This window comes from Chaetura pelagica, unplaced genomic scaffold (genome assembly GCF_000747805.2).
Source record: "Chaetura pelagica isolate M959 unplaced genomic scaffold, ChaPel_1.0 scaffold807, whole genome shotgun sequence".
NCBI classification, from domain to species: domain Eukaryota; kingdom Metazoa; phylum Chordata; class Aves; order Apodiformes; family Apodidae; genus Chaetura; species Chaetura pelagica.
This window is the reverse complement of record NW_009953935.1, coordinates 637,432-653,834: the sequence shown is the minus strand read 5'-3', so window position 1 is coordinate 653,834 and position 16,403 is coordinate 637,432. Positions and strand designations below refer to the sequence as shown.

The following is a 16,403-nucleotide window of genomic DNA, read 5'->3' as shown; positions in this document are numbered from 1 at the left end:
CAGGAATGCTACACTATTTCCTATTTCCATTAAAATAATCTCTGACTGTTCATGGCTTGTGAATACATAACAATTTTGTGATGGAAGCACATGTGGCTGTGCAGTAGATGAATGTCTGCTATGAAGTAGCTTTCATATGTCTGTTTCTTAGATCCTTTATTCCATAAGTTTGCTTTTCTGTAAGTTTCCATTTTGCAGGTTGAAGAGGAGAAAAAAAAAAAAAGATGTCTTCCCTTTAGGAAGAAAGAGGAATCAAATCCACCTAAACTTTGTTTTTAAGATATTGGCTGGTAAAGCAGCTTTTAAATGTTGTATAGCAGATTATTAGGCTAACTGACTGTCAAATGATAGCATGATTCAGTTTTTCTTTTGAAAAATAAGGTAATAGATGGCAGAACTTGTTTATAAAATATGTACTGGGAGTTTTTAAAAAAACAGCAAATTAAATGTTGTATAATTAACATTAATATTATTTTTTTCTCCTACTGTATAATATTTTTTATTCTCTTGTTAAAGGCAAATCCCCCTCCAGTGCTGGTGAATACAGATTCTTTGGAGACTCCAACATATGTAAGCCTGTATTTGCTTTCAATTATAATGTTAGATAACTTCTGTATGTAGTTGTGTAGGTCTGTTGTTATTGGTTAATGAAGACTGGTTCACCTCTCTGCTGGTGCATGATTTCTTCAGCTGTTCTGATGGTAATCTGAAGTCCTTCAAGAGCTGTTTCATGAAAAAAAAAAATTGATTATAGATGGGGGATTCTGTGTGAGTACTAGTGTGTGACAGTGCAAAATAGTTGTTTCAACATTGAACCTTAGAGAACAGTCTGTTTTTTCAACTGTACAGGCAGATTCTTTAATATTTAATGTGCAATTTCCGCTGCACTTCTCATAAAAACACTTCTTAATGCAGTGGATATATTGCAGTTTTTAGTGCTCAGAATTTCCCTAGAAGTGTGTTTGTTCTATTTGAAATAGTAAGGTAAGAAGTGTATTTATGTGGAGGCTAAAATTTGTGTTTGGCAGTGTATGTTTTGTGATAGAAATACCACTGGAGGATACAGACTTCAGAGGCTTTGGAGTGTAAGTTAGATTGGTATAGGTTTGAAAATTCAGGTCTGAATTTTCCTACAGCATCTTCCTTTTGTAGTTACTTCTATCCCACTTGCTTGTTGTTTTCCTGAGCAGTGTTAATGCCTGTACTAATGGCTTTATATTGTGTTTATCCTAGGTACTGGTATTATCAAGTAAAAAGTAAATTTTGTCCTTGTCTAAAACTTTCCTAACAACACTTCTAGAGAGGACCTGTAAATGCAGACAAAAGCATGAATTAACAATTTAAGTGGAAGACAAAAGATTGTGGTGACATAATTTGCTCAAAAATTAGTCTGAGTGCAATGATGAAGCTTTTGACTAAAAGATCACAGCTGTAGTTTATGCTCCCTTTATTGATCTGACACAGAGTTTAGAAAAGCATAGTGAAGGTGAGGTGTCTCCCTGCACACCAACTCAACCAGAAAGAGAAGTTATGAATAAATATATATTCATTTTTCAGAGGTCCCATCTCATAGAGGCACATGGAGGACAGTAGGTAGTAGAATTATGAAGAGAAAACAGCATTAAGAGAACAAACCAACACTCAAAATTATAAGCTATCTAAATTACCAATTTTCATTGAATGTGAAACAGACAAGCCCGTAAAGATCTGTAATCTAACCTACTCTGTATCCCTGGGAGACTGAGTAAAGGAATATCCTTCTAGGTTCCCAAGTAGCTAAGGGAGTTGTTAAGTGGTAAGTAATGTAAAGTCGTACTTTGAGTTGACTGCATTATGAATCTGCAAAAAACATAACTAATAAAGCTTTTTCTACTGGAAGAAGTAAAAAAGCAGAATATAAATCTAGAAAGCCAATAAGGAGCAAATGGTCAAGAACACAGCTCTCATTATCTGGATTGTAGAGCTGCTGAAGAAGTTATCTCTTAGAACTCAAACTGGTTTGGAAACAAACACCAAGAAAAGTTTTTATTCTTTGGAAAAGCCCAAGGAAACCTAAACAAAACACAAGCTGGTGGCACGTGAAAAGCCATACCAGGAAAATTAGCTTGACTACAGCCAAAAGGCTCTGACAGAATTCTGCTAAACTACTAATAGGTTTTCAGATTAAAAGAAGATTGCTGTGGCATAATTACAGCATTTGTATAGAACTTAATTCATCCAGGGCAAGTCCCTACAAATAGAACTTGGCTTAGTGAATATGAGATCACTTTAGAACTTGAAAAAGGTAGAATAGGACAGTGGTTCTTATAATTTGATGTATCCTGGTTCACATCTCTCCTAAAGTTGGTTTGTTAGATAGAATAAAGGTTAAGAAAAAGGGACTGTAGCTAAAGCAAAAGATAAAAATTGGTGGGGGTTCTAGTTTGCTTCTCTTTATCTAAATGATATTTTTAAATTAGTTTAGAGAGTTTCATACATGGAAATAATCGAGACTGTTTAAATATATTAGAACTGGCTTTGTTTTGCCTAGTGGTAATGAATAGGGAAATTATTAATTGTCCTTGTCATTTATTGAAACAAAAAAACCTAAACCAAACACAAAGGAAAAAAAGATCATATACTGATCAGTCATCATGAACCATTTCCAAAGTACTGTAATAGTAGATGACTAGTTCAGTTAGCATATGTTGTCATTCATGTAGATAATAGCTCAAGGACTAAGCTAACATACAAACTTCTTGATCACAGTGGCTTCTTTTGTGTTGGTGTAGTAATAGATATAGCTTCGTGTATTCAAAAGGTCAAGACCTCTTCCCTTTTCAATGGAGAAATATCATGTGTTAAAACTGCAATATCTTTTACCCTGAACTACTAAGGTCATATTGTTTTTGAGGTACTATGCAGAGATAATTATCTGTTATGTCAGAAAGGACATGACTTGCATTGTGTTAAGGATGGAGATAGAGATTGAGGAAGAATTGTAGTTGGGGGATAAATAAACTTGATATTAGACACTGTACATTTGTGGCATCTCCATCTTTTGGAGCTTTTAAATTAAATTAAAGAGAGATTCTGTAGATGTGTTATTAATTTTGTTTGGGGTAAATTTAAAGTCCCTTTTTAAAATTCTCTCTCAGACTGTACAGATTTTTAAATGCTTTCTTCTGTACTTTTTTTTAATCTTTATAAAATCTTGAATAGTATGCTGAGAGTACAGAATATGACCAGATAAAGAATATCTTAAGAATAGGAAAGGTGCTTTGTAAAATAATAGTATAAATGTTATTTCTTATCTTGTTAAATATTTCATCCTAAAAGGCTTGAAATAGGGAATTTCTGGTAGCTGTAGGTTGTATATGCTGCTGTAGGAAAGAATTTGAGTTCCAAGATATTTTAGTAGTCAAAAAAACAAACTTAATGTTACTTTTGTGTTAAATATGGCTAAGAATTTGATATTTAGTTGTCTTAGCTTAATTTAGATATTTATTCCTTCTATTATTTGATTCCATAATAGTTCTATAGGCAGCAAAGAACATAGGTATCCTTTCTAACTCGAGGATAAGGCTTACTTCTAGTGTTTGGGTTTTCATCCAGCTTTATAAAATATTCTTCTACTCTCTTCTGGTTTTGGTCCTGTTTTGATTTGTTTATATTTAGTACATATGTAGCAAAATAAATAGTAATATAAACAGATGTTAAATGTTGTTTTAGAAGGGCCTTACACATTTATAGTGAGAAATGGTACAAAACATCAGTATTTGATTTTTCTCCTCTCTGTGAGGAAGAAGAGTTTGAAAATACTGCTCTGTTCTTCTACATAGTGTCTTCTTTACCCTATGACCCCTTCCTTTTTTCTGAGTTTCAACTTGCTATATGGCCTGAGGAACATCTGAGGATCTCAAGAGAATTTTCTTAAATGGCAATCAGAAGCAGAGGGCCCCTGCCCCTCAGTGTCTGTGTAGAACAGTCTGCTCTCTGAAATTTTAACTTTTGAACGCATACAAAAGGAGTGTCTGATTCATGTACACAGCAGTGTGAAAATCACACATCCCCTCTGAGCTCAGTGGTCACTGGGAATCAGCTGAGATTTGATGGGAGTGAACTTCCAGCTGAGCAAATGCTATGTTGTGTAAAGTTAAAATTCTCTCTAAGTCTCACTTTTCTTTCTTTATAGGTCAATGGCACTGATGCAGATTATGAGTATGAAGAAATTACTCTTGAAAGGGTAACATGCTACATGTCTTTCTGTACTTTGTTTTAGATGGGATTTATGATACTTTAATATGAAAAATTAAACCTTTTGATACTGCTAAATGGCAATCCAAAACAATCCTCACTGGGTTGTTTTTTTCTGTATATAGATTATTTAATGTAAAGAAAAAGTAAGATACACCCAGTTGCTGGAGCAAGAGTAGAAGTTTTCATTGATATCCTTGACCATTAAGCATAAAATGGGGGAAGCATCCCATCCCTGAGACATACTGCATTTCATGTTGTTATGTAGGTTTTTAGAGGGTAATACACAAATTACTATTTGATTTCCTATATTTCCATTTATGGCAGGCTTTTATTTATACCACTAAGTTTTATATTGATATTCAGGCTTCTGGTTGAGATTACAAGTGACACCTTGCCATATGCATTGCTTTGTGAGGTTTTCCATGTAGAGCTCTGTCTCTATTCTCTTTTATTGAGCTGCTCTGTTAACAAAAGAAAAAGCAAAGAAATTACTGTATTTGAGACTTGTGCACTTCTGGTGGTAACTGGGAGCATTAAGAGGTCTTGCAGTTGGTAGTGAGGACAGGCAACCTGCAAGAGAAAATGTCAGTATGAGTCTCTGCATCTGTGAGTATACATTAAGTATCTGACACAAAATACTTGGGGAGTTTTTTGGGGAGAATCATTTGTCACTAATAATTTAATAATCAGAAAATATTTGTGTGAATAATCTCAAAGATCTAGCTCACTAGAGAAGGGGGAAGTGTTTATCTAGTTTATCAAGTTCACTTCAATGAGAAAGCTGTGGGATTGGAACTGTGTATCTTAGTTACACAATGACTTATGTTCTCCTTTGAAAAAAATTATAATTGCATCTAATGCATGTTTATATGTAGTATGCTAATTAAAGTGTCTTGTAATATATTTTATTAGTGAAAATTATACAGATTTGGTTCAATATTGAATCACATGTATGAGAATATATTTTCCCCAAAAGAGAAATGTGTACTTTTTTTTTCCTTCTCCTCTGCCTTCAGGGAAATTCAGGACTTGGCTTTAGCATTGCAGGTGGGACAGACAACCCACATATTGGGGATGATTCAAGTATTTTCATTACAAAAATTATAGCCGGGGGTGCAGCTGCACAGGATGGAAGATTACGGTATGATGACTTTTTCTGTGTTGAATTGTTCAATGTTTATTTTATCAAACAGTGGACAGAACACTTTTATTAGTTTTATCATGCTACTTTATATTTTAAATAAGTTTTTCTTACAGAAGTTTTTTGTGAATAATGAAAAATGTTTGAGTGGAACAGTTATATGTATTTTTTTTAACCAATCAAATTAAGTGAAATTAAGTGAACTTTATATTTTCTCTTAGTGGTATAAATTGATTATGCCATATGTTCTTTAGTCCTCAATTGAATATTAGAAGGAAAAGCTTAGATGGGTATGATAGATAACTCTTAGTTATTCATGAGCAGTTTTTCTGATCTGTAAGATAGTTGAGTTTAATGACAACCCTCTTTTTATGCTTGGTATAATTCTGTCTTAATTTTTCAAAGATACTACACTTTAAAAGCCAGATTTTTTGTTTTAAGTTAATAAAGTACTCATCCAGTATACCCCATTTTCTTATTTCTGTTCTGATACTGCTAGTGCTAGTGAGGAAGTATTGTTATTATTAGGTGGTAGCAAATTATATTTGCAACTTCTTTGAAGAGTACTGGTAGAAGTTAATAACAAATTCCATTAATGAATTATTTTTCTAATCCAGAACAGTCTTTAAGTATATTCCTATATCACTGTGTGGAAAAAACCCACATCCAATTGTAGGACCAGCTTTTTTTGTGTGTGTTAAGACCCTGTCCTATCATTTTTGGTGTAAATGCCTGATGGGTTTTAGTCCTAATAAGCTTATTTCAAGACTTCATTTTAGCTTGTTGGCCCTTGTCAGAGTTACATCTGGCAGAACATAATGACAGGATGGTCAGGCATTGTACTTAGTGTAATGAGATCTCAGTGTTACTACAGCAATATGTTAAATGGGGTGGAAGGTCAGCACTTAAACAGCTTGTAAAAAAGCAAGAATGGGGATGGACTTGTTTGTATCATGGTTTGTAACTAGCGTGGTCTCAATGGGGGCTTCCTTGTTTCTGAATTTTTAATTCTTACAGCCTTAAACAGAAGTTAGTTTTCATGAAGCTCTTTTCAAAATACTGTTTAAATGAAGCATATATAAGATGGTGCCCTCTTCAACTGTGAACAAAATACTACCTTTAAATATTTTCTACTGGTACTTGTTTTATTTTTAAGCACTGATAATTAATTTTAGAGCATTGTCTTCAATCAGTATATTTTTGAAGAGGATTCTGTGTGTGTGGATGTGTTAATGTGTACCTTAGTGTATTGCAGATAAAATGTTGGGCTCCTGTTGTGTCCACTCTGCAATATCTGCAACAGCTGAAGGTGAATGTTGCTGTTTTTAGGGTTAATGATTGTATTCTACGAGTAAATGAGGTGGATGTTCGTGATGTGACACACAGCAAAGCAGTCGAAGCATTGAAAGAAGCAGGATCAATTGTACGATTGTATGTCAAAAGAAGAAAACCAGTCACAGAAAAAATAGTGGAAATCAAACTTGTAAAAGGCCCTAAAGGTACGTATGAAGTATAAAACTTGTGTTTCAAAAGAAGGATATGTTGATAATAAATTGCAGCATTTATTTATTGAAATAAAATAGTACTTTTCATATGAAGTTTTAGGAAATGCAAAATGATGAAAAATAAGATATTGTCACCTCAGATACTTCTGAATTTTCATCCATGTGTCTTTAAAATGTTCTTGTAGACTGTCTAGTTTTCTTTCAAATGATGAAAAGGTCTCTATTTAGTAATTTTAAAGTACATTACAAATAGGAGCAATATATTTCATTGAATTACCTAGATGGATCTTTGAAATTACATTTAGAGAAAGTTTTATTTTGTTTCATTGTGGGGAATTGTTGAGCAGTGTTTCTTTAAATATCAGTGGTGATGCTATAGCTGTGCTGTGTGCATCTTGCAGAAGGCATGAAATAAATTATTTAGCTTTTCACTTTAAGAAGTTCTGTAGATATTACATTTTTTCCAGAACTTTCTGGAAAAGTATGGAGTTCACTTGGAAAGGCATCCATTGCTTCAACCAGAGCCTAGTATTTTAAAAATATATGTATATGTGCATCTATGCAGATTAAAATGATTATATAAATAACAATGCAGTCCAATGAATGCTAAAAGGTTTTTTTGAGTAATGACTTTATCTTCAAGCAGGTCTTGGTTTCAGTATTGCTGGTGGTGTAGGAAATCAGCATATACCTGGAGACAACAGCATCTATGTAACCAAAATCATTGAAGGCGGGGCAGCACATAAAGATGGCAAACTTCAGATTGGAGACAAACTTTTAGCTGTAAGAAAGAGTTGCTTTATTTTTTTCTAATGATCATTCCCTTTTAGGCCCAGTAAGTGCATTATTCACTTTGTGGTTAAGCTGCCTGCTGGTATAATTGGTGTCTTAATTTTTCAAAGATACTACGCTTATTTCATAGACATCTGTAAAAAAAATGATATTGCCAGGAAATAAATGCTAAAATTTAAATCTGAGATGTTCAACACCATCTCATCAGGAAATCTGAAATATTTTCCTCAGTACCATGTTTCACGCAAAACCTGTATTAATCAGGCTGTTTATTTCTGATGCCTCCTATTATTTTTCTGTGATCAGAGTTTCAGGAAGTAAACTAGCAGACAGTGGTGTGGTTTCTCTTCTCAAAAAGAAGAATGGAAAGGAGCTCCATATACTGGTGGCTGGCCAGCCTGTAGTCAGTCTGCTGCATATATTGGATTTCAGTGTTTTTAATGCTTTTGAATGGCTTAAAAAAATAAATAAATTTAACCTCAAAGTGGCACAAATGAAAAATAACTTTCAACTTGTTTGAATTTCGTCTGGAAATCCAGTTGTCCGGCTAGAAAAACAAGAGGTGGAGACAGGAATTTCTGAATGAACTTGAGTGAATCTGAATTAATTTCTGAATGAAGTTGAGTTTTCAACTCTTGTAAGGTGTGTAATTGCTCCACACTCCTACGTCTACCAGGCTACACCAGCTTCTCTAAGAGCTCTGAGTGCACCTGTAGTCAGAGCATGTGACAGCAGAATGTCTGCTCAATTGCTCTTCAAAATGGATGAGACTGACTCTTAAATTTTTAGTGCAGAGTTTCCTATTTAGAAAAGACTTTTCGGATAAGTTTGTCACTTACAGAGCTGAAAAAATGAAGCTACTTAAAGAATCCTTGGTTTATTCCTGTATCAAAAGAATCCTGCTTCTTTTTTAGGAGAATTCTAGAAAATAAGGATGGAAAGAATGTATTTAAACAGTAGAGTTCCACCCCCAATTAACAGAATTGACAAGGCTCAATTGCTTTTATGTAGATACAGAATTAAGTAATCTAAGAGAGGAAAGTGTATTTAGTTCCTCAAGTTCAGTGCAGTACAAGCCTTATTTCCCATGTTGTCTGTAGTTCTCTCCAGAATTTACTTCCCTCTTCAAAATACGGCGGAAAGGGTCAGCGACTCAATAAGGCTTTGTATGAAATACTAATGGTTGAAGCAATTTTATTTATTTATTTTTAACCAAAGTGCTAGTGTTTCCTCTTAACAGCAGTAGCTTTAAAAAAAAAAAAGCATTGCCACTGGAGTTAAACTAGTTCTTGTTACTTGACATGAAAATTGATCAGTCACTTTGGGATCTTCTCCAGTTTCGATCCCTACTTTTGACTTCTTGTGAGATTGTACCATTATAATGTCTAGAACTCAATCACGTTACGAGCATCTAGGATTTACTCTTACTAGAAGAAACTTTATTCTGTTCACTACTTGCAATAACGTGCTGTGTCAGTGCTGTGATTGTGCATGGCATTGAGTGTCTGATTTGTCCCATTAGTTTTTCAGAGTCCTTCTTTATAACGTTGAAGTCGATACAGTTTATTATAATGTTTTGAGGAAAGACTTGTCTTTTTTATATTTCACAGTACTACAAAGCATCTTTTCTTATGCCTGTGATATATGAATCCTAATAAAAACTCTCAAAGACAGAGTGCTCCAACTGCTTTCAATGTCTTATGGAAATGCACGCTTTTTTCTGTGTTGAGAATTGGTTTATTTTCTTATCTTTAGGTGAACAGTGTTTGCTTAGAAGAAGTTACTCATGAAGAAGCAGTGACTGCCTTAAAAAACACATCTGACTTCGTTTATCTGAAAGTTGCAAAACCCACCAGCATGTTCATGAATGATAGTTATGCCCCTCCTGACATCACAAACTGTAAGTGTAGCTTATCTTTGTGACTTAATTACTTTTCCATTTAAGGCTTTAACGTACAACAGTTCCAGTATTTTAACAACTTCAGACCTTTAAAAATTATACAGTGTGAAAATCACAGTACACAAAGAACAAGAAGAAAAATGTAGCACAACTAAGGACCAAAGTAACCATATAAGCCCATCGTTACTTGGCAATAGCTACAGTATCTTTAAATCTATTCATGAGCTTATTGAATTATAGTTTGGAGCTAATTAGGTTTTATGTCTTTACTGTCTTATTAGAAGGATGTTCTTGAAGTCTCCACTCTTTGCCATAAACCTCATTTTCAGCCTTTATTTATTCCCAGTTGTTTACTCATATATATGGTTAGAGAGCAGCCATTTTCCTCGATGATATCTAGTTTGTCCAATAATTTGGTCTTTCCCACTGTTTCCTTGGAATACAGAGTTCTTTTTCTCTCCTGGTAGTGTTACAGTAATGCAGTTACACTGTTGGAGACAGTGGTGTGACAAACGTAGAAGTATTTTATCTATTACTACTGTATCTTGACTCAATCTTTGGGATATTTGCTTTATGAATCTTTTGTAGAGGCAAAGGTAAAGCCTCAAGAAAATTTGGGAGAGGAGGGTAGAGAAGGAGAGGGTTCCTGATAATTTGCCTAATCCTACTAACTCAATTATACCCTGATATTGGCAAAAGTCATACTCGTTAACTCTTGGTCAGTGCCCATGATTGTTAAAAAACAATTTAGTATACTAATAATAAAATGTTTAAGTGGAAAAAAGCAAACAACCCAGAATCAAGCACAATATCAGTTTAGAGGATTGGCTATTTCGGGAAGGAACCTGAACTGAAACTCTTCCTTTTGTGTGAGTGGGGGAAGGAACAGGTAGTAGGATTTGACACACCTACTCCTATACTAGGCAACCATAAAGGAGTGGTTGGATATAAATGTAGATTCTCATTTTAAATTTGTATATGCTTTGGTACCATTCATTACATGATACTTGGATCTTAAAAAGACTGTCTGTAGACTCAAAGTTATGAGCAGAGATACCAAACTGAGCATGGCTGATTCTCAGTACTGTAGTTTAGTATTTCAGTTTTAGGTAGGTGAGATCAGATAGCTGAGAGTCTTATTCTTAGCAGAAGTAATATTTCCTGTTTGACTACAAATTGGTTTTCTCCTTTGGGAAATTAATTTGGTTTTGTATTCACATTAGCTATATCTACATCTTGTGAAGGGGTGTTTGCTCTGGCAGTGTGCAGAAGGACAGGCTGTCAGCCCTCTTCTGCACTGAATTAATATCTATCAAATGGTGCATGAGCTGGAGGCTCAGTTAATTGAATTTAATTGCATCACCACATAAAGCCATAAAAGAAAGAATGGTATCTTCAATAATACCTTCTTACCATGTGTCTGGCTCTTCAGGGAAGTTCTGTCAAGGGTAATCCCACATGATTGCCATGAGGATGCACACTGCCATCTTGCCTTGAGTCCCCAATTTCCCGGTATACGTGACACAGTCTCACCTCCATTTTCTGGAGGTAAATTACTTGACCACACATGTAGGGCTTCTTTTCTCCCATTACTTTTGTCCCTTCCAAGTTTCTCTCCCATTTAGTTCCCATTTTGACTTGAAAGAGACAGTGGCATTTTGCAGCCCAGTATCCTATCCTTTGTGTGAAGTGGCACTTCTGACCACTGAGAAATGAAGAGACAGTCTCCTGAGCTGTCATGCCCCTCAAGCTCCAGCAGGTTCTTCTGTGAACCTTTTTCCTCCTGCTGGAGCATTTTGAAATTTCTTAGATTTCAGCTGTCTGACTGTCTGCTGTCCTTCAGTGACCTTTGAGAAGGTTTGTGGGCTGAAGTGCTGTCTGTACTTTGGAGTAGACTTTCTGAGTTTCATTTCATTTAGCTGCAGTTTTAGTGTTCTGTCTGAAGTTACTGTGGTTTTTATGCTGGTTTTGGTAGACTTCTGTCAATAGTTAACCAAAGAACATCTTCTGCAAAGTGCTGGGTCCTTGGAGGACATTTCAAGTCTAATTCTTTTGCTTACAACAGGAAAGCCTTTTTTTACCCAGGCCTTGGTATGCTTGTCTCTTTGTTGATGGAAGTGCAGCTGGCATGGAGTTGCTGGATCTGCTGCCCGAACTTTGCACACAAAATAGATCCAAAGGTCTTGTGTCAGGTGTTTCATGTCTTAATTCAAGGAAGTAAAATAATTTAATATTTCTTTGAGGTTAGTGTCTTAATTTTGAGGGACACTTGATCAAGAGGTTTCTTAGATTATAAGTTACAGCAATATATCTTGAGAAGAGTACAGATCCTGCCAACATAATTCTTTGTGCAACTGGGGCTAAAAGTTGACCCTCCATCATTTGATGTTTGTTGGAGTGAGTGAAGAGCTTCTGGTTGCCTGTGGGGGAAATTAATGTTGGAAATCATGTTAAAAAGAGTTAGGACTGAGAACAGAGTATTGAGCAGGGAATGAATGTGGAAAAAGCATATCATAGTTACGTGCTGTAGTTCTAAACTGGCACTGGCAGCACTGAAAGCCTGACCACAGTCCTTGACAGTCTGGCTGATTGCTATGTCTGTTTCTGTTGCTTCTGTGAGATTTTTCTTTGAGTCCTTGAGGTGTGGATCACCAGTTTAAAACAGTTGCTTAACCGTGATCTCTGTTTTCTGACTCAAGAAGAATGCAATAATGAAAGATTGTTCTTTCTGAGCACCTTGCCATTTGGCTGGTAGTCTTCTATGTGACATCTGATCCCTGAGACACTGAAAAACAAGAATTTCCGGTACAGGAAACATGGAAATTCAACAAAAACCCATAATGTTTATTGTATGCAGAGTAACAACAACACTGTAGGTGAGATGATCTCATGGACTGATGCCATCCAGCTGGCTAGCAGCACTTGCAGCTGAACTGATTTGTGTGATTCATAATCATAGCTATTAGTCTTCTGTAATAGGTCATGTATCAGTAGGAAATGTAAATTGCCTTAGTGATCTATATATGAATATTGGTCATTAAATGGTTCCTGGACCAAATGTCCAGTACCTTGTTGGTATGAATGTTTTTTAAGTTACTCAGTTAAAATATTACTAAGGAGGTCTAGAACTGGCTATCTAAAACCACCAACATCACCTGTACAGTGCATTTTGTAGAATATCGAAGTCAGAAAAGTGTCTACACAGTTTCTGAGACACAGGGGACTTGCTTCCTATGCAGGTCTCATTTGAAGGGATTATTAATGATGCATTTTTGACTCCTAGTAAATTTGTCCTTTGTGTGTGTCTGCACTGCTACAGTATTTCTACCCTGCATTGAGAAATAAAATACTGCAAGTCAGGGAATAATCAGTTTCCTCACTAGAGACATGCATGCTTTATTGTTTCTTAAATGGCATAAGTACAGGAAGAGAAGATTGTGTAATAAGAGTAAATTGCAATAGAGTTTTGTTTTTATTTCCTCTTTTAGAGATTGTACTTGTGATTGGTGTGCTCAGTTTGCAGATAATAAGGAAATAATAGGAAATCCATTTTCTTTCTATAGAACTGTGTTATGTCAAGGGTGGGTGGGTCTGGAAATGGGATGAAATGAAATGGAATTTCTTCTGTTCTGTCAAAGCATGTTCATATTAAGCATGTAACTTTCTGTTCATCCAAAACACAGTTCCTCTATCAGTTATATTATTACCTCAGTAATAATGTTTACTTATATATAGAAGTTTAGACCTGATTTAGTATTCAGAAAGTGATGGCTTGCCTTTTTTCTGTCATGTGCCTCATGAATATTCTTCAGGTATAATTTCCAGCTCAGTTTTAGGAAAGGTATAGGCATGGGATTTTTTTGCAGGAACTCCATTGAGAGCCTTTTCAGGCCTTGTAGTTTTGCCTCCCTAGCTGAGAATAATATCCTTGAGGAGGGACCTAACTTTTGTAAACAAGTACTATATGTAGAACTTTATAAATTATGTAACCAGTGGTGTGGAACCCTGTCCACAGGTCTGAAATGATAATCTCTTATATTGCTTTTTAGCTGATTTTTTTTAGTTAAGTGGTGAAAGGATACAAAATTAAAAAAAAAAAAGTGACAGTATTAGGGGTGTGTATGTTTCTGAACATGATGCAGTTAAAAGTTTTAGGAACCTTAAAAGCAATCAAATGAAAAGAACTGTAAGTCAATGAGCATGGAATTTGTTATGAAAAATATAATTACTCCTTTAAATTATGCATCGTTATAGCTACCACTGACTTGTTAAAAGCAATTGTAAATTCATTTTGTGAAATGAGGAGATTTAGTGCAGGAACAGAATGTACAGAGTTCCTATACTGTACTACAGTTTTTTCTTTTTTTAAAATCAAAACCCATTTTCCACTAATTGGAAAGTGTCTGCATTCTATTTTTTGTATGCATTAGCTGTAAAATTTTCCAAGGAAAAACAAAACTTTATTTACAGACAGTAGCAGTTTTTTAAAGTATCATTTGCTTTGAACATAGTGTGTACCGTGACATGGAAATATATATATATGCATATATTATTTTCTGCTGAAAAGTAAATATTGCTGTATGGTTTGGCAACTATTGTGGAAATCTGTTGCCAAATTTATGGCTAAAAAACAAGTTTTGAAGTTCAGAGTAATCTGTCCAATTCTTTTACCAGTGCTTAGAAGCTACATATTGTGCCAGAGGCAGGCAGAAATTGTCAAGTAGTGGGAACTCTTTGAATCCTTGTGGGGAGCAGGAGGAGGAAAATGAATGTGCATGTGTTACAGGTGTTATAAAAAGTGATTTTAGAATTCATGTATATTGAAAAAGTCCTAATTATCAGGCAAGTCTCAAATATAAGTGCTTTTGTTGATCACTTGATTTTAGCAAAATCAGTGTTCTGTTTGCTGTAGACATCATCGATCTAACTTGAGGAGGTTTCCTTTTGTCTGTGCTGTAGAAAGGCACAGGCACTTCTTGCACCCAGAATCTGATTTTCCCTGAAACCACTTCTGAATCCAGAATTGCAATTACCAGAAGTTCTGCAGTGTCCCAGACTAAAGCATGCAACTCTCTAAGGGCTGGTGTGTCTGAATAACTCACTGAAGTACTTTAGCAGGTAGTGCTTTTAATTTAAGCTGTAAATAGTAGATTTTAATGCTTGTTGAAACACATTTGAAGAAACAGAACTCTAATACTGTGACAAAGCTTTAAAGAACAAGCAGCAATCAGGCTAATTGGGTATGATAGCAGATGCTGTATGCCAGGCCTTAAAGTACTATTCGTGTTTCCATTTCTGGCTTGGTACCTCTTTTATTAGACCATTGATAAGGGTAAGACAATGGTGATGTGATACGTTCTCCATGTGTGGAGTTTTTGGCACAGGGGTTTAGTAAAAATCTAGAGTAATGCAGAATCAATCCAGTGCAGACTGGGTGGTTTGAAAACATGATCTCTAGCAAATCTCTCATACAGACTTCATCAAGAGTATTTTTACGTGACTCAAACATTCTGCCAGTGGTTTAAAAAGAAAAAAAAGCCAGGAGAATATACAGGTCACTTCTGCAATCTGTGTCATGTTTATTCAGTTAAAAAGCTTTGGTTATAGGTGTAAATCTTCAGACTTCAGGCACATCAGGTAAAAGCCAACAGGATCTGACAGCTTTAATAATGTTGAATCTGTCAAGTGTCCCTATTCTCTGTGTTTAAACACCAAGTCTTGAAGCACCTACACCACCAGGAAAAACGTATGCACTTCATGCCTGTTATGCAAGACGTTAGACTAAATCCTGTCTAGTTTTAATCAATAAACCTGTGAATAAAGCAACTGAACCTTGTAGTACAGTTGAAGCTTTTTACACTAATTTGTTTATTGTTCTCAGTAAATTGATGCCTGTAACCTTGAAGAGTAGAAGGTGAAATAATCCTGCCTTTGTTTCCTGATGTGTGCTGCTGGCTGAGCACACACCAGCACCCATGCTATTAAATATGTTTTGCTCAGTGTCTAATAAATGTAATAACCTTCCCTGTTCCAACCTGTTAATCAGAATGACCTGGAGTATTCTGGACATGCTGGATGTTCTGTATCAAAGCATTGAAAAAAGAGACAGTTTGGCAATTTGAAAAAAATGTTATTAAAATGTTGTTTCTTCAACTTAGTAGTTTTTAAGAAACAGAAGTTCTTCATTGATTTCAGTCAAGTTGTAGACAACTTTAAAGACATAAATCCCTATGTGCTCATAGGCTTCAGCTATTCACAGTGTGTGTTTCTAAAAAAGGCGTTTTTAGAGACACAAACTGGAAAATGTGGTTAAAATTTTAAGTGGGAGGAGACTGGGAAATGTGTAGATGTGACACAGTATTATGGAATGATGATATTTATAAAGTGTCAGTTGAACTTTAAAGTATTATTTTTTGAAGAGGTCATTCGTTACCATACTTTGTTTCAGTTCCTCCAGACCTTTTTCCTTATTGTCTTAATGCTTATTTTATTTTTTTCCTCTTTGAAGCTTTTTCTCAGCCAGTGGATAACCATATCACTCCATCTGCCTACATGGGACAGTCCTTGCCCCCAGCATCACCGGGGCGATATTCACCAATTCCCAAGGGAATGCTTGGAGATGATGAGATTACCAGGTAATGAATAGTCAAACCTACATGTCAAATTAGTTAACTGGTGAAGCTCACAAGATGTGTTTGTGTGCAAAATACTAGTGAATACTACATTTTATGTCAAGAATTAATTGCAAATCATTAGTTTCTTAATGCTTGTAAACATTGGTGAAAGGAGAAATATAGATATGTTATATATATAAAATATTATTATA

At 35.2% G+C, this 16,403-nt stretch overlaps 1 protein-coding gene across 3 annotated transcripts in view; it reads left to right on the top strand.

Annotated features, from left to right (window-relative positions):
* DLG1 (discs, large homolog 1 (Drosophila)) overlaps positions 1–16,403 on the top strand; it is a 79,940-nt gene that overhangs the window by 27,013 nt on the left and 36,524 nt on the right. For all 3 annotated transcript variants that reach the window (XM_010001723.1, XM_010001722.1, XM_010001721.1), the window contains 7 exons: positions 517–570; positions 4,175–4,225; positions 5,256–5,380; positions 6,710–6,879; positions 7,532–7,668; positions 9,433–9,577; positions 16,086–16,212. In XM_010001723.1, coding sequence (XP_010000025.1) covers positions 517–570; positions 4,175–4,225; positions 5,256–5,380; positions 6,710–6,879; positions 7,532–7,668; positions 9,433–9,577; positions 16,086–16,212 — 809 coding nt within the window. The remainder of the gene's footprint in view (positions 1–516; positions 571–4,174; positions 4,226–5,255; positions 5,381–6,709; positions 6,880–7,531; positions 7,669–9,432; positions 9,578–16,085; positions 16,213–16,403) is intronic.